This window comes from Astatotilapia calliptera, chromosome 10 (genome assembly GCF_964374335.1).
Source record: "Astatotilapia calliptera chromosome 10, fAstCal68.1, whole genome shotgun sequence".
Lineage (NCBI taxonomy): Eukaryota > Metazoa > Chordata > Actinopteri > Cichliformes > Cichlidae > Astatotilapia > Astatotilapia calliptera.
Genome location: NC_137431.1, coordinates 13140194 through 13163532, shown reverse-complemented (window position 1 = coordinate 13163532; position 23339 = coordinate 13140194). Strand labels below are relative to the sequence as shown.

Below are 23339 nucleotides of genomic sequence, written 5' to 3'. Positions count from 1 at the left end.
TTAATAATAGAGGCCCGCTGAGTAATAAGTAAAATAAAAAGTCAAAGAGAACACCGTAACAGTTTAGCCAGTTTTAATAGTTTTAAAACACTTGGTTTGGAAAAGTACAAAAGTGATCCTGGACACCACAGTATGAAACCAGCCCAGTAATGTAGGGTGATAGGTGTGTTTGTTTAAAAAGCATCTTCTACAGACATGTTAATTTCAACTGGCCTTACCATACACATACTGTACTCACTAAAACAGATACAAGCAATAGTTTAAATACATTGGCTGACCCCGGTGATACATTTACAAGTGACTCTTAAAAAACTAATTAAAAGAGGGGCAGGGGAAGAAAAAGTCTGACCACAAAGCCACCCGGTATCTGGCAGTAAAATCATGCAGTATTACAATCGTTCCACTAAAGAGAAACAGCAAAGCACTACAGCTGTCACACAGTGAGTAACTGGGCAGCCAAGAGACGGCCTTTCTGAGTGCTCATTGGTTGGTTTTATGTTTATGAACCGTTAACCGAGAGATTTCTCTACTGTCGAGCAGCAGCTCAGTGGTCGCCTTTCCCACGTTTGCATACATTGTAAAGTTGCACATGGTCTCCGTTAAGGAGCATCTGTCTTCCACAATCATGTCCATTTACAAAAATATAACTAATTACTATTGAAGAAAACCCCAAAATGTGGGATATTCTCTTAGTATGTTGTGAGGAAATACAAAAAAAAGCTAAGAAATACAGTTGAATAAATAAAATGCATGACATCCATAAACATTAAGTGGCTGCATTGACAACGTTCTCCACATACTGTATGCACACCATGGTTTTTGTTTTGGCCCGGCAGTGTTTGATTAAAACAAAAAAAAAAAAGAAAAAAAAAAAAAAGGACTCCATCCTCCACCACATCCAAAGTCATATCCTATGATCCAGTGGAAAAGCCGCCAGAAAATATCTAAAATACATTGATTTATTTAATTAGAGAAAGAAGGATTCTTTGATTTAACATTTCACTTCCATGTACAACATGGTCTCTGGCTTTTTACCAATTTAGAAGTAGTTGATGTCAATGGCAATGAGGAAACACAGGAGAGAGACTTTCACAGTGTTACAAAAAATGAAGCCGCTCTGTGTTGTCACCCTGGCCGGCCTATTGTTAGGGTAACAATAGTGAACTTCCTGTCCGGTCAAACTTTTTTCCCTTGGAGAGCGCAGCCACTTGCTTCATCAACTCCCTGTTCTTAGCCTGTGGAAACAAAATACATAATGAGTTATAAATGTTGGCATATAGGGTTAAAAAAAAAAAATCCAATTAGTAACATGCACACTTTTACACTGTTACACTTAGAAAATAACTATAAAGACAATTTAAGACCGACACGTTTGATGATGATGACGGAAATGGATCAGCTGACACAGTGAACCATCCCTTTATTATCATAATACTAATCCATTATAACCTTTACATCATTGCAGAACATAATTCCCATGAATTGTTTCTCTGGTGTATCAAATGGCTACATTACCACACCTACTGGAAACAGCTGGGCAATTAAAACTGACACAGGTGAAGACTAATACTAATGAGGAGTAAGAATCTGAAACCCTCAGTGTCACACATGTATTCCTACCTGCTGTTGCTCCATAGCTTCTTTGTGTGATTTCTCCATTTGATTCATCTTCACTCTCATATTTGACTCCTGGTACTGAAAGTCTGCTTTGAGCTCTGTGAGCTACGAGAGAATTTGGTCATTAGAAATCAACCCCTCAAACAAAGCAAAGCAAAAGCAGAGGTCAGCTGAGGCAGATTAACCTACCTTTCGGTCCTTCTCAAGGATGGTCTGATCCCTCTGCTGCAGAAGTCTCTTCAGTGACATCACTTCCTCCTTCAGCTGGCTGATGAGAATGAAGTTGTCCGTTCCCCCTGAATCCATAGACTGGGTAATGGAACTACTGGAGGGAGAAGGAAATGAGCATGAAGCCAACAATGGGAACGGCATAAAGGAAAACATATGTAACCATAATATAGCACATAATGTGCTACATCTGTCGTACCTGTCCCCGTTGGATGGCTTCATCTCCAGTTTTGGTTTCTTCTTTGGAGTCTCCTTTTGGATTGAAGACGATTTATGGCTGCAGAGCAGATGAAAAAGGAAGTGTTCACTCTGGGAATAAAAACTCAATAAGAGCCTTAAATAAGAAGGCAGCTTTACCTCTGCTTCCACAGTCCCTGCTCCTGTTCAGGACTCAGGCTCCCACTCAGCCTGCAGCATATGACAGACACATAAAACATTTATGTGTTTTTTAAACTTGAAGGGCTGACTGAGCAGCCTGGGGACAAAACATGCGAGGAAAGAGGCGATACAACAGATGACATACTTGTGGTGAGAACTGCTGTGTCTGTGTTGGTGATGGTGATGATGATGGTGCGATCTGGAGTGGTGGTCTTTCTCATTCAGGGATGAAGAGTTGGAGGAACCAAAGCCCTTCCTCTGCTCCTTAGTCTTCTGCAGGACACGGCGGTAGGAAAGCGTACAGAGCCAGCACAGAAGTTTTCCATCCACCTGAAACAGGAGGTGATATTAGCTCATAAAACTTGCTACTAAACTGTACAGTAGACTGCAAGCAATTCAGACTCTTACCTTTCTCCTCCCCTCTTCCTTACGGTCAAAGGCGCATTGCTGTTTGCATTGTTCGCAGGTCTGTGGAGGTCCATATTTCTTCTCTGAGTTAGTACAACGCTGGCACTTTGTCCCGATAAAAGCTGCAATAATGTTACAGTACTGGCAAGGTTTGGGCTGCAAAGACAAACAAACGAAAAATAAATAAATAAATAAATAAATAATAATAAAAAAGAAAATGCAAAAAGTGAAGCAGGACCTAGCAAATACAGCTAGTATTACAAAAAACCAGGAGAAATTTGCTACTCACCGTTCCAAACTGTTTGACGTTCTGGGCACATTTCTTGCAGATTGTATTTGTTTTACTGCAAAGAATAAAGACCGGTTTCAAGCCAAAACAAGCTTCAACGAAATTCATTGAGTTGGCGTGAATGAAAGCTGAACAAACATCACTGGGAGGTGAAACATCTCACCTTTCCTGCTGAAACTCAGATCTGCAGTATGTGCACTTCACTATTGGGTGAGCGATGCGACACTCCTGCAGTACAAAAACAAAGAAATATCATTTTGTGGCACACGACTGTCTGCTGGTGAATGGTGACAAACAAACAGCACTACTGCGGTCTATTACAGTGGAAACTGCATTGCAGGTGGTGCGTATTGTGCGCTGGCTACAACATCTGTGAAAACACCAATGTAAATTTTCTCTATACAAGCCCAGCATAATGTCACAGTAGGGTTTCCCATTGAGGGAAACAAAGGCATTATTAACAGAACAATCATGGTTTAACAGACTTTTTGTGACAATGTCTAGGTCTTAAAAAGATTAATTAAAAATAATCTTGAATGTATCAGTTAATCTAGTAGAGGTGGGGAGATCGATATGAACAGTGACTGTATTGACACCAAAGCCGGTATTGGTATGAGATTGATATAAGTGTTCCTTTAAGTTCAGTATGTAGCCTTCTGAATTGTGCTAAATACATTATTTTTTGGAAATGGAAAAAATATACCTCAAACATGCACAGTGAAAAATGTCTGAGCCTTTTTGTGTTGACTGTCATATCTATGTTACTCATATCATGTTGTTTAAATGTGCTATAGAAGTTGACCCAAAGTGCTTTACAGACAGGCACATTTATATCCCAGCTCTACAAAAGACCAAGTTTCAAAATCCATGAACAGCTGAAAGTTATGTTTTATTGTGTTAACTAATTATTGTGAACAGTAAAAACGGTGATTTAGTGTTCCTTAAAATTTGTTCAGAATTAGCCAGGTGAAGACTACTCATCTCATAAATCACGACACACTGCTCTCTCCTACATAAGCTACCTTTACAGGTTAAAAGTAACGGTACTGGTATCGGCCATGCTGGCTCTATATTTGGTTGGTATCGCACGGCACTAATGCAAAGAAAAGCCATGGCCTATGGAAGAAAACATCTAAAGAAAAAATCAGCCAGGTTTGCTTCAAGGTTTTCTCCATTTAAATATTTTTTCCTTTGCCAATAAACGGACTCTGCTCCTCAGCTACAAACGAGAAAGACTACCAAACATGTAATCTACATTTTTTATTTTATTTACCGGGAACAAATATTCAACAGGTAAACATGTGGTATGGTTGTGTTGTTGCGCTTTAAATAAAGAGCACGATGTACAGAAGTGATCTAAACATGGTTACGTTAATACGGTTGCCTTCCAACTTGTTACATAATGTGAGCCTGTCTAACCTGCTACTTGTTGTAGCACCGTGACACCCCGGCGGCAAAAAACAAAAAAAAACAAACAACAAACAAAAAACACCCGCACACTCCTTCACTCTTTCGTGTCGTGATTGTTTGATTATTCTTGTTTGCAAGCAGACTCTCTCTCTCTCTCTCACTCACACATACACTCCCAAACCTTGCACAGCTGTTGGCCCTGCGACAGCTCCTCGAAGGGGTACCGCTGGTTACACTTCGTACAGGCGTACAATGCCGTAGTTGCCATTCTTGCCCAACTAAAGCCAACGAGCTAGAAGCGGATAGCGGAGTCCAGCGGTAAAGCGATTAACAGCGCGGTTTCCTTTCCTTTCTAACCGCTCGCTAACTGACAACCAGGAGCACACACCGTGTTGGCATCCAGCGTTAGCTAGCTTGGCTATGTAGCGTACAGCAACACAGAAATAGCCTAGCTGGAGGAAGCAGGCGAAGAACAATAAACTCCAAATATCTGCGATCTTGCACTGCTCATACGTTTTCCAGCCAAGCTAACTTGTCAGCAGTCGTTAGTTATGCTGACACATAAGCAATCCATTAACAGCAATCTGGCGATTTGTATTAAGTTTCCGCTGTTCTCGCCAAGAAAGGTGTTTTTCCTTGTGTTTTCCTTCTCTCTTTTTGTATAAACGCCGTCGTCGTCATGTAACCGGAAGCGGCCGACGGCTCCCGAAGAAGAAAGGAAACCTATCGCGACACAACAGCCGCACGCGGGATTTAAGTTTGAAATCTGCAGAGCCAATCACGTGCCAGGATTCAGTTAACACGTTTTCGTCTTCTCACACGCTACACCCGGAGTGCAATGGAAATATAATTTTTAAACAAAGAATGGTATTTTTCAAAGAGTGATTCAATAATAATGTTATTTTATTCGATCCAATAGCCACTGTGTATGTTTAGCTATCAGGAACCTAAACAGTATCTGATACCTGTACTTCTAAACCGTTTTCCAGTCTTTCTATCCCAGACAGATGTCTCTATTCTGTTTAAAATAACTATTTCAGGTTTTTTGTATATATGCAAGTTGAACTACTGAAACTCAGTAGTTTGTATGGCCCCAAAAAAGGTTGCAATCATGCCCGACAACATCGGGGCATGCCGCTAATGAGACAATGGATAGGGTCTTGGGGGATCTCCTCACAGATCTGGATCAGGGCATCACTGAGCTCCTAGACAGTGTGAGGTGCAAACTGCTGTCAGTTTGCACCTCACACTGTCAGTAGTCTGATGGACTAAAACTTAAAATCCCAGAAGTGTGCTGTTTGATTTGTGTGGATTGGATTAGATGTGGACTGAATTTAGGTCAGGTGAGCATGAGGACCAGTCAATCATATTTATTCTGTCATTCTCCAGGAACTGCCTGCATACTTTTGCCACATTGAGGCTGGGCATTGTTGTGCACCAATAAGAACTGAGGACCCACTGCAGCAGTGTACGGCCTGAACCTGCATCCTGGTACCTAATGGTAGTCAGGATGCTGTTGCCTAGCCTGCAGAGGCCTGTGTATCTTTTCATGAATTATCCTCACAAGACCATCACTAATCCACCACCAAACTGGTCATACTAATTGATATTACAGGCAGCATAACATTCATAACGTCCATGCTGGAAGAGTTGCAAAATATAAAACTAGTGAAAAAAAAGTCAATGCCCTCCACTTATAAAACCATTCCTGTTTGCAAACATAAATGGAAATACAGTATATCCAGTAGCAAGCTTGACTGATAGGGTTTCATTACATATTATTCTTTTCAGCTATGCTTTTACTGCATTGGCAGTGTATTTGGGATCATTGTCACGTTGAGAAATTAAGCTGTTGCCAAACGGATCCTTTCCAGTCACTGGATGTGATTCAGTCACAAACCAAAACAAAACCAATTTTAAAACGCTAATCTTAAACTCTATATCCTAAGTAAACAACTGAAAAAACACAAATATGCCAGAACTGTGGTCCCATTTCATTGTTTATTTATTTCTTATTACTGTTTTGTTAGTTTATCTCTTCCATGTTTTTTCCTCTCATAAATTTAATTACCCACTGTGCAGTTAGCAAAATCAGTGTTGTGGGTACTGACTTTTACCTTCTGTATGTTCAAAATGTTACAGTGCTTAGTCAACATAACAAGTTGATTAACCCCCCCCCCCCAAAACAAACAAACAAACAAACAAAAACAAATAAAACCCAACAGATTGTATATAAAGACGTTCATGATTTGTCATTTTTGTATAGAAAGTGTAAAGTTTATACACCATGGTCTTTACTGGTTTGATCCACCTGTTGCAACCATAATGGGACTTGTGTCTTCTCCCAAATATGAACCAGGAATCTTTTGCTTGTTAAACATGTAAACCACAACACTATGGACTCACCCGTGTAACAGTTGAGTACTACACGCGAAACCATCCCTATGAATTTTATACCTGCAAATTCTCAGTTTTAAAAAAGTGTCGCTCCACGAGTGCTCCGATTGTCTTACATTTGCAAGGTCTTCTATGAGTGAAGTGAGGTTCTTGATATTGTGTACTGGAATAACTAACCAATAAGTAAAAAAATACATAAATTGAGATAGAGGAAATACCTTCAGTTGTAGTCTTTCTTGATGAAATTGTTCAATGCAAACAAAATTAGGAGACTTCTGGTTCACAAATAGCTGTTTGTATTGTAATTAATTACAAGCCTCAAGCTACAAGCTTCTTGTATAGTATACACATGCATACATATGCACAATGCCTTTTTTTTTTTTTTTTAAACCCAAAAAAGGCCAAAAGTTGACTACACAGCATCAGCACTTTTATTAAACTTTTTAACACATTGGCAGTTAAGAGTACAGTTGGATGTTCCTGATGCCTGCAGTATATCAATTTCCAAATTCAAGTGTTGATCTAATGAAGTGCATACAGGACTGCAGCCTCTTTGCAACCACATGGAATGGTGTCACTTAGACAGCTGTGCATTTTAAAAGGATTGCAACGATCAAGATCAGTGGCAGACATGATTTACATACAAATATAGCTGCATGAATTCAATGTAAAAGTCACATGAAGAATCTATTACTGGGTGACGGATGTCTTAACGCTACTATATAAAGATAAAACAGAGAATAAATGAATGTTTTCAGATTGTAATTTGGTATTAGGTTACCCCACAGTCACACTGTAAATTCCAGACTTTTATCCTTCTTAATTTACAGTAAAAGGCACTCTTTGTCCTATTTTTATGGAAAGATCAGAAATAGGGCTAGTGTTATTAGAGTTGGCTAATATCTGAAACACGAAACCACAAAACCCAAGAAATTGACTGGAGGATGCTGCTGTTGTTAGCAACATGCTAATGTGACAAACCATACTGAATCCTTGAGTTGCAGCTTTATTGCAATTATTTGAATACGCAGCAAAAAGGCTACAGGCTGAAACCATCACATTGTTCTTTTGTCATTTTCCCAGTCATTCAGGACAAGGCACGGGTACTTATTCAAATTTGCAAAACGACATAAAAAGCCCATTATTTGTGTAGTTACACATTCTTCTGCCAAAAAGATTGGCTGATAATAGCTTTAAAAAGCCTCTGCGAGAATTGTTCCCATAGGACTCCTGGGACAAATGAGCTATTGCATAATCTTTGCAGCTTATTAATATTGCATGGGGACGCAGCTAATCAATTCACGACACAAGACAGAAGGTGTCTGCGAGTTATAAATACACATCTGGAACGAAAGATAATAAATAATGTTAAATAGTTGGAAAAAGGAAACTTACAAAAGATAAACCACTTGGTGAGAGAAATGTCACGCATGACAAAAAAACGTTTGGTCTCAACAATCTAAAAAGATTTGTAAAGCTAACCCTAACTGCTTTTTAATGCACTTTATAACTACTTTTTTTTTTAATATCAGAAGAAGCTAACATCACAGCCCTTAAGCTACATTTCATTTTAATATTTATCAACTCAACAATTTGTTTTAGTCCGTGTTTCCTTGTGCTAAAAATCACTTCTGCAGCACTGCATAGCCTCACGGTTCCTTCAGTTATAGTGCTTTCAAATCAATAGCAAGAAATGAGGCAAGTGTTCCTATAAAGTATATAAGGCATAAACATTTAGTGTACTTAAAACAAAACACTGATTGTAGGTAGGTCGATATGCTAAACAGTCCTTGCTATTCTGGGTACGTATCCTCTCAACCTCAGAGGAGGAATACATATGGCTGTAGGCAGGTGGTCTGAGACAGACACTTCTGTTGCAAGCAGGCTCTACATGACCTGTGAGAGATGCAAATACAGTAACAAATACTACTTATTCTGACTTTTGGTGGTAGTGTATCAAAGCGGCTTATTACTGCTGTATGACACCTTCTCACAAGTGCGGTTCAGCTTCTGTGACCGTCAACCGAGGGTTGAGTAGCGTCAAACAAAGGTCTGCACCGGAGTGATGGAGCGTGTGGGCGAGCCTGGCCGCTCAGAGGCGGAGGAAGCTGAGCGATTGGCCACCTCTCGCTGTAATTCGTCTACCCTTTTCTGCAGCTCGGCGCGCTTTGCTAATAGCTCCTTGTAGCGCTGATGAATTGGTTCCTGGTAAAAGGGAGGGAGAAAAAAAAGAAAGTTAATTGAGTAAAATTAAGTGCACGAGTGCCAACCTCTGCCCTATTCTCTCAACTTTTTCTCTGCATGCGTTCCCAGTTCCAGGTGGACAGGGCAGGGACTCTTCATCTGGGATTACCTAGACCTAGACTGTGAATTTCCTCACGATAAAGCTGTAGCTGGTACTTCATTCTTTCTTTTTCTTGCCCATCTACCTGCCTGCTACCATGCCACACATCACCTTAGTTTCCTCCCAGATGGCAAAGTTTTTTCAGTTACGGAAGACATCCCACCTTCAGATCCTGGACGAGTCCCTAGTTTGTCAAAAACTGGTTCATAAGCCGATGACGAAGTGTGAACACACTGCACTGGGTGCTTTGTGCAACAATGTTAAGAACATCACACAGTCACATCCATTTATGCTCGCCGTTACAGTGCAGGTAGCTTCTGCAGTATTCTCCTGAACAGCAGGTGTCACCACTCAGACAATACTGCCACATAAACGCTGATATTAGAGAAGTCAAAGTTTCCCAGAGTCTTATCTTTTCAAACTGCTGTAACATCCCCCTCTGTGAATCTGAGCTTCAGTAGTGATGTGTCAGTAAAACAGCACAACACACCACATTATAGAAACTGAGAGGTGCACAACTGGCAGAAATGGCCAGCGTCAGTGGATGTGACATCAACTTTAGCCTCAGTGCCATTTGTGAGCCACTGCAATGGTGGGTATCAAACGGCCTTTGTGCAGACTTGTATAACTGTAATGCAAAACTAATGAGCTGTCAAAATCACTAAGATCACTCATGTAGGGTGGAGATGAATCTGAAGGTATGTTTGGTGCTGTCAGTACAAAAACAACATAATGACACTGAAGAGAAACTAAGGTGATGCGTGGTGGCCAGTAGGTAGGTGAATGAGAAGCAGAATGGAGTGGCAGCCACACCTTCATAGTCTGGATAGCGCCCAGGTGTTCCCAGTTGGCAAGTAGGGGAATGTACTGTGAGTATAGGGCAGCGATCATCACACAAGTGAAGTCCAAACAACAGCAAGTCTTCCTGACGTACCTGAGGTCTCATGCGTGGGTTCCAGCGAATGTAGTAGCCAACCCAAAGCTCCAGGTGGCGTAAGCTGACTGCTGGGAACAGTACATGGTTAGAGTAGTTCACATACAAAGGATTGGTGAAGTCCTCCAGCTGGCTGTTAATATATGACCACAATGAGACTGTCCTCTTGGGAATCTCCTGTAACAAAAAAGGAATGTGATTACACAAACCATACGAGTGAAAAACTAATTCAATCTTGTGCCATCTCTGATTCGTATTATGCTAGTTATTAAGCTGTATTATCCCAAGTAAAACGATAATGAGAGGGGGGGAAAAAAAATCATAAAATACCGAGAAACCAAATGAGCTTACTTCTTTTAACCTCTGCTGTTCACTGTTGCACAAGAATGTCCCAAAAAGGCAGCTGTACAGGTGATCCAGGATGGTCACCAGGAAGTAATCATTAAACTCAAAGGCGGCAGGAAACTTGAATTTAAAAAAACAAAACAAAAAACAGCTTGATTGCAATCCTTGAAAGAACCTTTTCCTAAACATTTCAGAACCTTAACTCAATATGTGTCACTTACCTGACGAGTTAACTGCCAGACACAATCAATAAACTGAATGAAAACAGGTGAGCGATCTGCATCCGTGTGGTTCTTATCTCCGTGACCAATGCGCTGCCAGAAACAGGAGCATAAGGAATCAGTGATGAAACTAGACTTCCAGCTGGACCGAAGTGGAAAAATAATCTGTTTACCAGTTGGAAGCGATGACCAAAGCTCAGCCACTCTTTCTCAAGCAGCACTTCAAAGCCGCGAATGGTGCGGTAGTAACTATCCAACATGAGCATAGACAAGGAGGTGAGCTGAGCCGTGCGGTCCCAGCCGTCGCTGCAGTGCACCACAACCGACGTTTTCCCTGACTCCACTTTGTCTGCGATCCTCAGCGCTCCAGCCAGGATCAGCTACAAACACAGGACCAGAAACACACAAACCATTATCACTGCAATATTTTTACAATGTCCTTTCCCAACCGATGGGTCACTATGCTCACCTTGATGTGCTCAAGCCAATGAGTGGACTCCAGATTGGAGAGCCAGTGGGAGTCCTCGATATTGGGGTAGACAACTTCCTTCAGCTTGCGGAGCGACTCCCTCATCACGTGGATATTGTGAATATCCAAGAAAACCAGCTCAGCGTTTTGATAGGCATCCTCGCTTTCATATCCACCCCCTTTCATCTGTGGGAAAGTAGAGGATGCAGTGGTTACTAAGATCCACGGGGCACAGAACAGAAAAACAGATCCAGTTAAATTATTGCCAACGAGACAGTCCTGAATCAGTAGTAGTAGAAGCTACATTAAGCAGCAAGGTCACCACAGCAGGTAGAGTTTTTAATGCCGGATGCCTTTCCTGACGTGGTCCTAAAGGGGATTTGTGTCTCTAGCTGGAAACAAACCAGGGACCTTTTTGCTTGCCAAGTGAATGCGTTAACCACTACACCACTGTAGGCACGACACAATAGAAACTAGTGATCTTCTAGCTAAAGAGCTCAGATTTTACCTTACTGCTCAAATATAGTACTGATTGCATGCTTTATTTACTTTAATCTGCAAAGACAACGCATAGCTAATACACTGTACCAGCTAAAAACTCAAAACTGTGCTTGATGATGCACAGCAAATAATAAAAGATAAGAATCTAAATCTGGCTACGGCTCCATACGAGCCTCTTCATTTTGGACTTTCGTGTTTATTTTTAGAATCTATTGGGAGATCTTTCATCCACGCTTTGAAACAAGCCTTGAATCAAACTTTGTTTCAGCTCTCTTTCCCCTTCCAATAATGCACACACGATCACCGTTAAGGATAGCTACTCTCTTTGACATCATGAACAACCACGAGTAGAAAAAGACTGTCTGAAATGGACCATTGAGAAAAGTCTGAAGCCTGACCTTTTGGCTCACTGGGATTACTATTATTGTCATTGTTATTATTTGAAGCCATTATTTGGCCATGTTTAACATATGTATCAATCACTGTAACACAATGTAAAGTGGGTCCCATTAAATAAATATAATTTAGAAAATGGACCTTGTTGGCAGCAGCGTTGACGCTGGGTCTGGCATCAAAAATGAAGAGTTTATGTGACTGAGCATTAGCATCCATGATCGCCTGCAGGTATTTCTCATCCTCTTTGCTGCGCTTCCCGTTCACCCCAACCATCGGCTGACTGCAGCGTGTCACTGTTGCCTGGCTCTCTGGATGGATCCATGACAACACCTTTAAATAATGTGTAGCAGAATATCAGCACAGACTGTCCTGCAAGCCGGGCACACACAGACAATTATAGTACCGCTGAAAAATACGGTCGCTCACCGGTATCCTTCCCTTTGCTCGGAAGGCAGCGACTCTTTTCAGCTCCTCGTCTGGTATGTTAACAGGCACTGCCAGTGTTGATGGGTACGTGTCGCACAGCTCATAGTGATCGTTTACTTTAGTTATCCTCCAGCTTTCATTGGGTATACCCTTGACAAAAAAAGAAAAGACATAAGTAACCGGTTTTATGAGTGCACTTTAACATTTAACAAAGCATTCTGCATAACTTAAGTACCTGTCTTTTATACTCTGAGAGAGCATCATACACCTTCCATCCATTTTCAGGAAACACCTGCCCATATTCAAAGGCAAAGATTTGCTGTGGAGAGTGGGGGAGACATTTTTCAGTTGGTTGTACACGAAAAACAGTTTGTGCACTTTGTAAAAGACCTGTGAAAGTTAGACCTGTGAAAAACTAAGTACACTCCACAATTCAGTATCTTATGTAACCATCTTTAAGAGCAACAATTTGAAGTAATCATTTTCTGTATGACGTTATGATGGTGGAGGAATTTTAGCCCACTCTTGAACACGTTGCTTGAGGTCATTGAGGTTTGCAGGTATTTGTTTAGGCACAGCATTTCAAATGGTTTGAGGTCTGGACTGGCCATTATGTTTTACATTTGAAACTGTGCTTGGGATCATTATCTTATTAAATGACCCAATTAGGGCCAAGCTTTAACTGTTGAACAGATGGCTTCACATTTGACTCTAAAATACTTTAGTTCTCTGGCTCTCCTCCACAGCGTGTCTTTGTCCTGTCTTCCTCCCCTAACCCCTAACTGGTCACGAGTGATGGCCGCCCCTCCCTGAGCCTGGTTCTGCTGGAGCTTCCTTCCTGTTAAATGGGAGTTTTTCCTTCCAAATGTTGCCAAAGTGCTTGCTCATAAGGGGTCGTCTGATTTTTGGAGTTTTGCCTGTATTATTGGAGGGTCTTTACCTTATAATACAAAGTGCCACGAGGCAACTGTTGCTGTGATTTGGTTCTATATAAATCTAACTGAATTAAAATTGAACTTAGTTTTCAGAGGACTACGAATATGTGTTTCCCAGTACTGTATGTGCAGGACTATAAAGTCAGCAACAGCATTGCTGGGCAGTACTTACTAGCCCATTGGAAACAGGAAAAGCGAATTTCATCAGCACTTCAAAAATGGACTTCCTGAGGGTGTCCTCCATCTGTTTGTGTGCAAATCGTAGATTACGAACATCCTGTAGAAATGCAGAGCAACAAATCATGGAAAAACTCAAGGGCTAGCAGCTGTATGCAAGTATCATTTCATCATAGCCAAGCGTTATTACCAAGAAAGGTAACGTAGAAGTAGACCTTTGTAAAACTTCACTATTTCTTAATGGGCTATCTCTGGCAGAGACAGAGATAGCCCAGCTCTGTCTCTGCTTCTCAGTTGAATAACTGTAAACTACTTGGCTATTTTGCAACTTAGCGATTCTGTTTTTTGTTTTGTGCATTTTATGTTCAATATAGGTATTTGTTGTGCCTGAAAATGAACAAATACATGAAATGAAATGAATGAAAGCAGTAATTCTTTACAACTTTCACAAGCTTACTCACTTTGCACACCAGCCCATAGGACACATCGCGACTCGAAGCGTTTCCAATCCTTTCCACGCGACTCACCACCCCAAGTGGCAAGTCCAACATAAATGTTGAGTCCTGGAAATCAGCCAGACATTAACAAAAAACATAAATCTTCAAAATACAAATTAAAAATAATCAATAACATACCCTGTCCATAGATTTAAAGAATAGCCTGTAGTTGGTGACAGTCACAGTTCCCCTCAGTGCTCCAGTGAAGGGACAGAAGTAGGTGACATCTTGGGCTATGAATAAAAATAAGAGGATAAAGGTGATGATGCATTTTTGCTGTTTTGATGGGCTGTGATTGCAGATGAAAGGAAACCTACCCATGTCTTGCACGGTTTCATTTGGAAGCAACTGCAGTTCTTCTTTGTCTGAATCTCTGATGGCCTGCTGGAAACATATCATCTTTAGTTCTGAGTGGTCTCTTGACTGGAAATGTTACTCAAACATATAGGATAGGATGGGTAAAATTAAATGTGTAAAATCATCTACCTTGGCAGATATTTTGGGCTTGACCTGCAAAAAGAAGAGGAGAGCCACGCTTCAGTTTTTAAATTAAAAAAAAAAATGTTTTAATAGAAAAATAATAGCGGTGAAACATATGCAGGTCACTAACCCTGAGCTCTGGGGAAAACTCTGCAGAGGTGGACACAGAATCCGAGGACATAGCAGATGGTGGTTTGGCCTGGGCAGAGCGGTCAGAGCGAGAGGTGGAAGTGCTGGTGGAAAGTGACATCACACAAGTGAGAACCATTTATTAGGTGCAGTCTTTTCTTTTTTGGGGGGAGTTTTTTTTTTACATATCTATACGTATTCGTATATGTAATGACAGAAGACTCAATGACTAAAAAAAACAGAGACATCTGTTGAGATTGGCCCTTTTTTTTCTCAGACTGAGACAAAAATTTGTTAAATGTATATTTTTCATTTTCCAGATCCCCTCTGATGGATCTGGGCATGCACAATGCCCTCAAGGAGTCGTATAACTGAGGTTAAGTTTAAAATTATACAGGATACGAACACTAAAATGCAAAAATGTAAGATTTTAAAACAGATTACAATTCCGGCAGCATGCTCATCACCCGGTGACATCAGGGCGAGGGGTTAGTGTCTTGTGTCGGACTACTGATTTCACCATGTGCACACGTACCTGACCTTGCAATACTACTCACATGGAATGAGCTACTAATCCCTTTCTCATTTCTCTTAATAGTTTTTCTATATTCATTTGTATGCGCAAAAAATATTACCTTGGAACAGCTGCATTTTTAAGTACCTCTGAGCATATCTTAAACTTAACCTGAATTATCAGACTCCTACTTTATATGCATGCCTATAAAGTAATTGTCAGAAATGAAAAATATACATATACTTGACTAAACTAAATTATGTTCTCCGTTATAATTAGAATATCATCTGGAAATTTTGATCTGTATTAGACCATCTAATGGTGTTTTTGTGATGGAGCGTGTCATGTTTGCTCAATCCAACATGAAAGCTGAATGAGATTTGCATTTTCATTTTTCAACTAAGAAGTTTATGTCAAAAAGCTATTCTACATGTTTTATTTTGCAGTACTATAAAATACAACTATATCGCATAAGAAAGTGAAACTAGTTGTTTTTGTAATGAGATTTTTATTTACTGTATTTTAATTAACCCATATTGAGAGGGATTTTTTGTGTTTTGATTTGTTTTTTTTTAATTGCAGATCCCGATTCAATTTTATGGCAAAAGGAGACAGTGAAAACTTCAGGCTTTTATTTATGTCGACGGAACTTCTTTTCTAATCCATCTTCAAAAATATCTGATATACGAAACTAAAACGCTACAGCAATTATTGGATATGTGCAAACCACAACATTTTGAGGCAAATCAGACGTGGCTGTGAAGAAAATGTTCTAAAAATATTTCATGATTTGAGAAAGTGTTTTTAACTTGTCTGGCCCACACGAGCGCAAACTGGGCTCTATGTTGTCCATGGACTGAAATAAGTTTGACACTGTTTGGGCAAACACTCTACTACATCGAGGCTCTGTTAGCTTCCGTTTGACATTTCTATCACATCACAGCCTGAGTGATTACTGGAGCGGATCGATAAAACTGCGTTGTCCTAATTTACAGTTTAAGCTGCGTTGGTCTCGTAGCGCTCGTAGGACACCGTCACTGGTGGATAACATTAGTCACAGCGGAAAAGCTTACAAGAAGTGTACTGAAGTTAGACACGCTTAACTTTAGCTATAAAGCCTTAATAACTAACCCATGCCGATAGTGTCAAAACTTTTGGTTAGCTTAAAAGGCGGTGTCTGGCGGTGAGTTTAGCTACCTGGACAATGAATCTACACTCGGCTGTCGGGAAGAGGAGCGCTTCGAGCCCAAGCTGTCGACACTCCCGCTCTTCTCCATGTTCTCCTTCTTCAAGTGTTTGGATAACCGGTATTGCGAGTCAAGACTTTACCGCTAAAGAGCCACTGAACGCTTTTAAATCCCTCCTCCGAGTGAAGCAAATCCCCACAAACAAAAGGAAGCTGCCATCTTTTCCCAGAAGCCTCCCAATCCCCGTCACAGGCAGGATCGTTGGAGGGCGCGCCCTCTGCTGTCTCTCTGTGGAACTACAACTGATCGCGTGCAACGCGTTTCTCTTGTGCCAAACCTCTGGCTACGCAGTAGAAAGTGGATGACAGGATAATGCTTATTTTTAATGAAGACGTACACATTGTCTAATTATCCACCCAACGTCCACGTGGGTAATGTCACTGCCTTGGGTCCATAATAATGAATGCTGGAATAATGAAATGGCTAAAGTGCAGTAAAATTAACTTTAGTACTGACAGTAACTTAAATCGTGTTTACATTCGTGTCAATGAAAGACTTAATGCAAGAACAATAGAAATAGTCACTTTTGTTTGACTTTACTGCTACTTTCTATTGAATGAGATGAAGCTGATAATTTCAAATGCAAAATGGATTTTAGACAAGAAGTCTACTGTATGCAGCTAGGTTTAATAAGAAGGGAGAGGCTGTATCTGCATGGAAATACACCAAAATTAAATGTGCTCAAATTGTTCAACAATTCTGCATAATTACAGACAATTCATTAAATGAGTAATAAACTGGGAATATTCTAATCTTGATGAAGTGGAACATGTAGTTTGGATAAGATTAACATAAAACTTGCACCTTTATTTTACTGGAAAGTTTTGTGTGTATAGGATAACAGTATCCTGGTGACTGATGTGCTTTTGATTTTTCAGTCTGTTTATTTTTAAGGGTTCATAAAGCAGTTTAATATGAAGACACTTTATTGAAAAAAAGAATTCCACAAGAAATGTGAGACTGACAGGGTGTATTGTGCCTTTGGGATGTGCCTGATTTAGACTTCTGCAGGAAATCCAAGTTGTACCTTCTACTGCAACCGAAACCCGTCTTAACTCTACACTGTAACCTTCCATGTCATTCAGTTGTTGCAGTCTGCATCGACCTGAGATGTAGCTATATTTCTTGAGAGGTGCAGGTCAGGTTGCGGTGTAGGGTTAAGAAGGCTTTCCGGTTACGTTACGATTTCCCACAGAAGTCTAAATCAGGCTCCAGCGCCCCTGTGCCCTTGAATAAGATAAGCAGGGAAAAAGTCAATGACACATGGCTGCATAAAGAAATAAAGGCTTGACTGCAGATCTCTACACTGTTTTGAATGAAATGTTTGTGTGCGTGGAGCGGCTAAACAGAAGGAAGATATTTCCTTGTGATGGTCTGACTGGATCCTAATCTAACTGTGCATTTGTGGAGATGCTAGTTTATATAATCTCTGCCAGCTGAAAAAAAAACCCCCCAAAGAAAATAAATGTCTGGTCACATTTTAAAACTGCACTTAACTTTTGACAAATTTCACTCAAAGGATGTCACGTTGACACATTTATATACAGCATGACTGTACAGATGGATACGTGGTTAATAGCATGGATAGATGGATGACTGTACAAGTATTAATCAAGTTCTATACAGAGTTTATTTGAAAAACCATGTACCCTCCGCAACAGAGGGTAGAGGAAGGAGACCAAACACATTTGATAATAAAAACAAAAACAATACAAATGACACAGAGGAAGTCCTCTACTTTACATATTTCTCCATAAATTTCTTGTGAAATTCAGAGCGCAGTGTGTCATTCACAAAGCGTTTCTCCTTCCGTGCTTCGTCCACTCCTTTGGCACAATTCTTGAACACTACGTCATCATCCCACCTTGAATAATATTAAGAAATGAAATCAAGATTAGATTTAAGAGGCCTTTTCCCCAAATACAAACCTCATCCTGTGTTTTTACTGTGTGTATAAGTGAGACATACCTTCTCTTGACTCTGAATGAATTCTGGTTCTGGTTCTGTTGCTGCTGTCCAGCCAAATTAATCAGTGGATTGCCGCTCAAGATATTTTCCATTCGAATTCTCTCCTCCTCTGCCTTTTGCTCTCGTTCCTAAGATGGAAAAAATAATATTTTACTGAATATAAAGAAGTAACATTTCTTATGTTCAAATGTAGCATCTTATTACAGTTAGTGCAAACAGAACAGCCTAAAACAAAGTTACTTTGCGTTCTTGCTCTTCAGCACGCTCTTTTTTAATCTTCTCCAATTCAGCCAAAAGAGCTGCAGTGTCATCATCATCACTATCTTCATCAGAGTCCTCGTCCTCATCATCCTAATAAAATAAAAATAATTATTAAGGGAGATTAATCAGTACTAATCACCACTCAAGTTAAATGCCCAAAATGTCTTGCATTGCAGACACTCACATCAGTGAGAGGATCATCAGCATCAAGGTTAGCAGCTGGAATCTGATCCAGTCTTGGCCTCTTTGAAGATGATGAAGAAGATGATGATGATGTGGTGTGCTCTGGAAAAAATAAGACCAACATAATGCTATATGTGAGAAAATAAATATAATCTAAAATATATTTTACATTAACAGGAAGTCTAATTTCTACAGGAAGTCTAATTTCTGCAGAAAGACCAACCTCTTGGTCCCCTCTCTCTGGTCTTTTCACGTACTGCTACACGCTCCCTCTCCTCCAGCTCTCTGCGAAAGTCACGGGCACGGACCTCCTCGGGGGCATCCTGGGTAGGCTGCCTGCAGAAGGGAGAACATTTGCAGATCAATAAACTCTAATGTTCATCCAGAATGCTTTCTGGAACACTTTCACCACTCTCACAGTGAGCAGACAGATGATGCAGTAGGAACTGATCCGAAAGCATCTTTCCCTCTAGCAAACCAGCCATCAGATCAGGTAATGATAAAACTCCATTCACATTTGATCATCTGACCTGTACTTGATCTTTGTGTGACCTGGAAGATCTCGACTGGAGTACTGCTTGGAGAGAGCACTCAAATCACCTTCTCCTTTACCCCTCCCTCCTCTTGCCGGCTCAAATGTTGGTCTTGCAGCTGTAGTCATCTTTGATGGCTCTGCAATTAGACACAGGGGACATTAAAACTATCAAACAGATGGAAAAGCTGCAAGCAGTAAAAGCAAAAAAGTCACGGTGTCCATTATCAAATTGCAGTTCCCTACAACACAACAGGCGTTTACTCCACTTATGTGTTTTATAGAAAGTCAGAAGGCTCATCTTTTTGGTTTTTAGACAAGCTGGTACAACAGTACCCTTTCCCAAATATCAACCATCAATTCATTAAACCTCAGTGGTGATCAAACCGCTTATAGTTTGCATGTGTTTCCATGTTTGCAACGTAAATAACATTTGAGAGGCATTTAGATTACAAGTTACGTAATCTTCCTAACAAATATCATTTGCTCACATGCTAAAACTCCAGGTCAATCAATTAAACCTATAATTAACAATTCTCTTATTAAACTGCGACTGTGGCATTTTAAACACTTCTTTGTAGGATAAGTATCAGCTGCCAACAGGCAAGTAAATGAAAAGAACAAATTAGCCTGCTAGCTGCTAAAGCTAAAACGCTGCTTCCTATAAAAGCCGATGAGGTTGAAAACGACAGTAATTCGAGCCTTCAGTAACACGGATAATGTTTCAGAGAAGTGATATTACAGCCAAAAATAAAGGAAATAAAAAAATCCATTAAGCAGTATTTAAAAATTAGGTTTAAAGCAACAACACTTACAAAGCCGCTACCACACGACGAAAGGAACGCTGATACAACAATCAACGTCACTTCCGGGGAAAAAAAGATGTGTTCAGGAACACTCAGAGAAAATAGCGTGCGAAATATGAGACATTTTAAACTTCTTACATCTCAACACAGCGTTGACACGACTAGGGTGTACGCATATAACTTAACAAATATGCTACAGCCTCTCCAATTTTTATTTTGCTTTCACTTCACTTTCACTTTATTATTTTTTATTTCACTTCCAAAAGACTGATAGACTAAACTGACTACAGGGGCATCAGCGGAGGAGTGACCTGTCTTCTATAGTGCATTGTGTTACAGTGAAGTAGTGATGTGTCAGTTGCAAACGAAATGGCTCTTAATGAGCCGGGTCTTTGACGTGAACGACGCGAGCCGCGGGGTTTTTTCTTTCCTTCTCTCACCCTCTCTCTCACCCTTTTTTCGGCTTCACTCCACACTCGAGCCTTGTGCCTTGCGCTGGGCAGAGGGGGGAGGAGCAGTAGTTACACTCTCAGTAGCACAGGAACAGAGCAGGAGGGAGAGAAAGAGAGCCAGGGACAACAACATCACATTAGAAAGGTATAGTAATCATCCACAACTATTTTCAGTTGCAGATGATAAAGGATTCAGAAAGTTTATTTATGCAGGCTCATATGACAGAGAATATACATCTTCTTTTTGTTTTCATATTTTAATTTATATTTAATTATGTTGTGGTTTTCAGCGTTTTGTGTTGTTTCATTTTAAATTTGTTTAACCCTTTAAGACCTACCATAGAACCAAGGCCGCCAGAGCTTACTTTATATTTTTACATGCTGTAGTGCCATTTTTGGGAGCATTTCAAGTTGCTATACATCAACACAACTGTTATAGCCCATATTTTAATAATATGTATGCATTAAGTCCATAGTAACTACATAAATTGCAAAAAAGTGCAATAAACTACAAAAAAATTGAAAATCTTTTTTTTTTTTTTACATATATTTCTACTTGGAGAAATTGAAGAGGTTTATCTTTCAAAACTTTAAATACAAAAAAGTTGCAAAAAATAGTTTACAACAACAGGAAATTTTGAGTGTCTTCATAGTTTTATTTTTGAGATACACCAATTTTTATATACTGCAGGAAAAACGAAAAACAATCCTATGATGCAAATTTGCAAAGAAAACAGCATGTGCATCAAAATAAACTATTTTAAGCAGTGTTCTAAGCATCCCAGCAACTATTCAGAAAAGCATAAAGTCAAACATGACTTATAAAAACACCAGTATAGGCTTTTAAGGCCTACAAGTAAAAAACTACATTTTCCGCGAAAATGACGTCACTCCCGGTTTCGGGCAGGTAATGGAGGACATGTGATTGTTCCGCTGACGTCTGTTTCAATGTGGGAAGTGTTACGAATAGCTGATCGGATCGGCAAAGTGTGTTTCTGGAATATTATGTTTTTGTTCCTGCAAGCGCTTTTTATGCAATATTTGCAAAGCTATAAGTGGAAGGAAACCATGACCTAGGACAAGCTGATGGCATAAGATGTAAGTACAACTCCTCCGGTTTCATATGCAAAAAAAAATTATTGCGCTAGCTTACGCAGTTCCGGTTCTACAGGGATTTAAAAATAGTTACGCAAAACGGAGCGTGCTGCTCTGATCGGCTTTAAAGGGTTAAAAGGAAAAAGCTGAAAATTTAAATAGTTAAAAGTTGAACTGTGACTAGTTGGTTTTTGAATTATATGATTTATTTATTAGATTTTATGTGGAGTGAATAAATAAAAGTATATTTATGGTGGCCCCTAGAGATAAAGCGCATACAAACTCCAAAACACGTAAAAACTCCAAAACATGTAAAAACACAACAGAAGTGCTCCAGGATGCCAGGCCCAGTGTTGAGCTTTTGTTACCTAGAGGCTACACAAGCCAGCAAGTACCAACAACCGGATTTGGTGTGTGGTAGTAACAGGTAAATGAACTTTTTTTTTTAATTATTTGAATATATATGAGTGCTTGTGTATAAATACACAAACAATACACATATGCTTTCAATTGTGTAATTTAAGTGATCTAGGTAGCTCTGTTTTGAAGTTCAGTTAACGCTAGAAATGTGTTTTGGAGTTTGTACATGCTTTGCCTCTAGGGTCCACTGTATATATTTATATATAAACATATATAAATAAAACGACTTTTTTTTACATTAGTAATTCCTTTTGTGCATAATTTTATATTATTGTTAATAATAAATTAATTAAAGCAACAAAACAACCTGAAGAGCCGGTTCGGAGCCGAAAGAGCCGGCTCTTTTTAGTGAGCCGAACCAAAAGAGCCGGTTCTCTAAAAAGAGCCAGAAATCCCATCACTACAGTGAAGGAGTTAAGGGAGGATGCTGTTAAGTGCAGAGCTCAAACAGATGCGTAGAAAGTGCATTCAAAGCACAGCCTCCCTGTAATGGTATCACAAACAACTCTAACACAGTACATTCAGTAGTTTTGGAGTAGTGTTGCTACACTCACCAAAATTGCTACTGCTATTCTTATTATTAGTAGTAATACACCTTACTTATGTTGAAAAAGACACACAGTTTTAACGTTGGCCCCTTTATGTGTGTGACATGCATTTTCATGACACAAAAAAATGTACACTCCTTCATTACTAATTGTACACATCATTCACCACTTCGATGGTTTCTCTTTTATCTTGATACTGTTCTGTGAGAGAACCAGGAAAAGAAGTGGTTCTACTGGATTCCACTTAACGTTCAAATATTTTCTGTCTAAGCAGCAATACTTTTATTTGTAATTTTATTGTATCTTTATTTTGAACATGTTTAAATAGACAAACAAGCAAATCAAAACTAAAGGAAAACAAAACAATAATAATTATAAATAACTTACATGTTCAAAAAGGAGTAGGAAAAAGCATAAGCTTATTTAATCCCACCACCTTTCCACAATTTAGTAACTAATAGTCAACACTTTTTCTTCCTGTCCATGCACTACCCATCATAAATTCTTCCTTACAATTTGTTACATGTATTTGCTTTTATAACGTGAGTAACACGTCAAAAGATATACAAATTTACAGATATATATACTTATACTTGTGCACCCACACACACACATCCATCCCTATTGTGAAACTTTACAAACTGAAGTAAGGAAACTGGAAAAGTAAAAAAGAATGACACAGTTACAAAAAAAAGTTAAACATTTTCATGGCATCTCTACAGGTTTTGAGTT

At 39.6% G+C, this 23339-nt stretch overlaps 3 protein-coding genes across 5 annotated transcripts; all 3 read right to left on the bottom strand.

Moving 5' to 3' along the window:
* Nucleotides 1-56: 56 nt before the first annotated feature.
* fam76b (family with sequence similarity 76 member B) lies at nt 57-5046 on the bottom strand. 2 transcript variants are annotated; one of them, XM_026182790.2, is made up of 10 exons: nt 4512-5046; nt 3084-3148; nt 2921-2975; nt 2632-2787; nt 2369-2553; nt 2203-2253; nt 2045-2122; nt 1807-1939; nt 1621-1722; nt 57-1235 (listed from the first exon to the last, which is right to left on the bottom strand). In XM_026182790.2, exons 1-10 carry the CDS (start codon nt 4596-4598, stop codon nt 1146-1148), a joined length of 1002 nt encoding a protein of 333 aa, XP_026038575.1. In that variant the 5' UTR covers nt 4599-5046; the 3' UTR covers nt 57-1145. The 2 variants fall into 2 exon arrangements, with proteins under 2 accessions (XP_026038575.1, XP_026038574.1); XM_026182789.2 differs by having other exon boundaries at nt 1807-1942; nt 4512-5043.
* Nucleotides 5047-7135: 2089 nt separating this feature from the next.
* Nucleotides 7136-16543, bottom strand: mtmr2 (myotubularin related protein 2). 2 transcript variants are annotated; one of them, XM_026182094.2, is made up of 16 exons: nt 16293-16543; nt 14583-14685; nt 14459-14482; nt 14290-14356; nt 14111-14205; nt 13937-14038; nt 13471-13575; nt 12599-12682; nt 12364-12513; nt 12079-12267; nt 11041-11226; nt 10745-10951; nt 10572-10664; nt 10357-10470; nt 10006-10182; nt 7136-8932 (listed from the first exon to the last, which is right to left on the bottom strand). In XM_026182094.2, exons 1-16 carry the CDS (start codon nt 16370-16372, stop codon nt 8768-8770), a joined length of 1941 nt encoding a protein of 646 aa, XP_026037879.1. In that variant the 5' UTR covers nt 16373-16543; the 3' UTR covers nt 7136-8767. The 2 variants fall into 2 exon arrangements, with proteins under 2 accessions (XP_026037879.1, XP_026037881.1); XM_026182096.2 differs by having other exon boundaries at nt 14290-14353.
* A 1410-nt stretch (nt 16544-17953) lies between these two features.
* On the bottom strand, nt 17954-20244 carry cwc15 (CWC15 spliceosome associated protein). Its single transcript, XM_026182097.2, has 7 exons — nt 20102-20244; nt 19285-19426; nt 18978-19090; nt 18756-18856; nt 18551-18661; nt 18311-18438; nt 17954-18206 (listed from the first exon to the last, which is right to left on the bottom strand). The coding sequence occupies exons 2-7, from the start codon at nt 19413-19415 to the stop codon at nt 18077-18079; spliced, it is 714 nt and encodes a 237-aa protein (XP_026037882.1). The 5' UTR covers nt 19416-19426; nt 20102-20244; the 3' UTR covers nt 17954-18076.
* Nucleotides 20245-23339: the final 3095 nt, after the last annotated feature.

Bases quoted from the DNA above. Each gene is read 5' to 3' on its own strand.
- mtmr2 (XM_026182094.2), bottom strand. From the start codon at position 16,372: ATGGAGAAGAGCGGGAGTGTCGACAGCTTGGGCTCGAAGCGCTCCTCT. The intron at 13,576-13,936 runs GTGAGTAAGCTT...GCATTTCTACAG, and splicing joins CCTATGGGCTGGTGTGCAAA to GATGTTCGTAATCTACGATT. The intron at 10,183-10,356 runs GTAAGCTCATTT...TTTTTGTTACAG, and splicing joins AACAGCAGAGGTTAAAAGAA to GAGATTCCCAAGAGGACAGT.
- fam76b (XM_026182789.2), bottom strand. From the start codon at position 4,598: ATGGCAACTACGGCATTGTACGCCTGTACGAAGTGTAACCAGCGGTAC. The intron at 3,149-4,511 runs GTTTGGGAGTGT...TTTGTACTGCAG, and splicing joins AGGGCCAACAGCTGTGCAAG to GAGTGTCGCATCGCTCACCC. The intron at 2,976-3,083 runs GTGAGATGTTTC...TATTCTTTGCAG, and splicing joins TCTGAGTTTCAGCAGGAAAG to TAAAACAAATACAATCTGCA.
- cwc15 (XM_026182097.2), bottom strand. From the start codon at position 19,415: ATGACTACAGCTGCAAGACCAACATTTGAGCCGGCAAGAGGAGGGAGG. The intron at 18,662-18,755 runs GTGAGTGTCTGC...TTATTTTATTAG, and splicing joins CTGATGATCCTCTCACTGAT to GATGATGAGGACGAGGACTC. The intron at 18,439-18,550 runs GTAACTTTGTTT...TTTCCATCTTAG, and splicing joins CTGAAGAGCAAGAACGCAAA to GAACGAGAGCAAAAGGCAGA.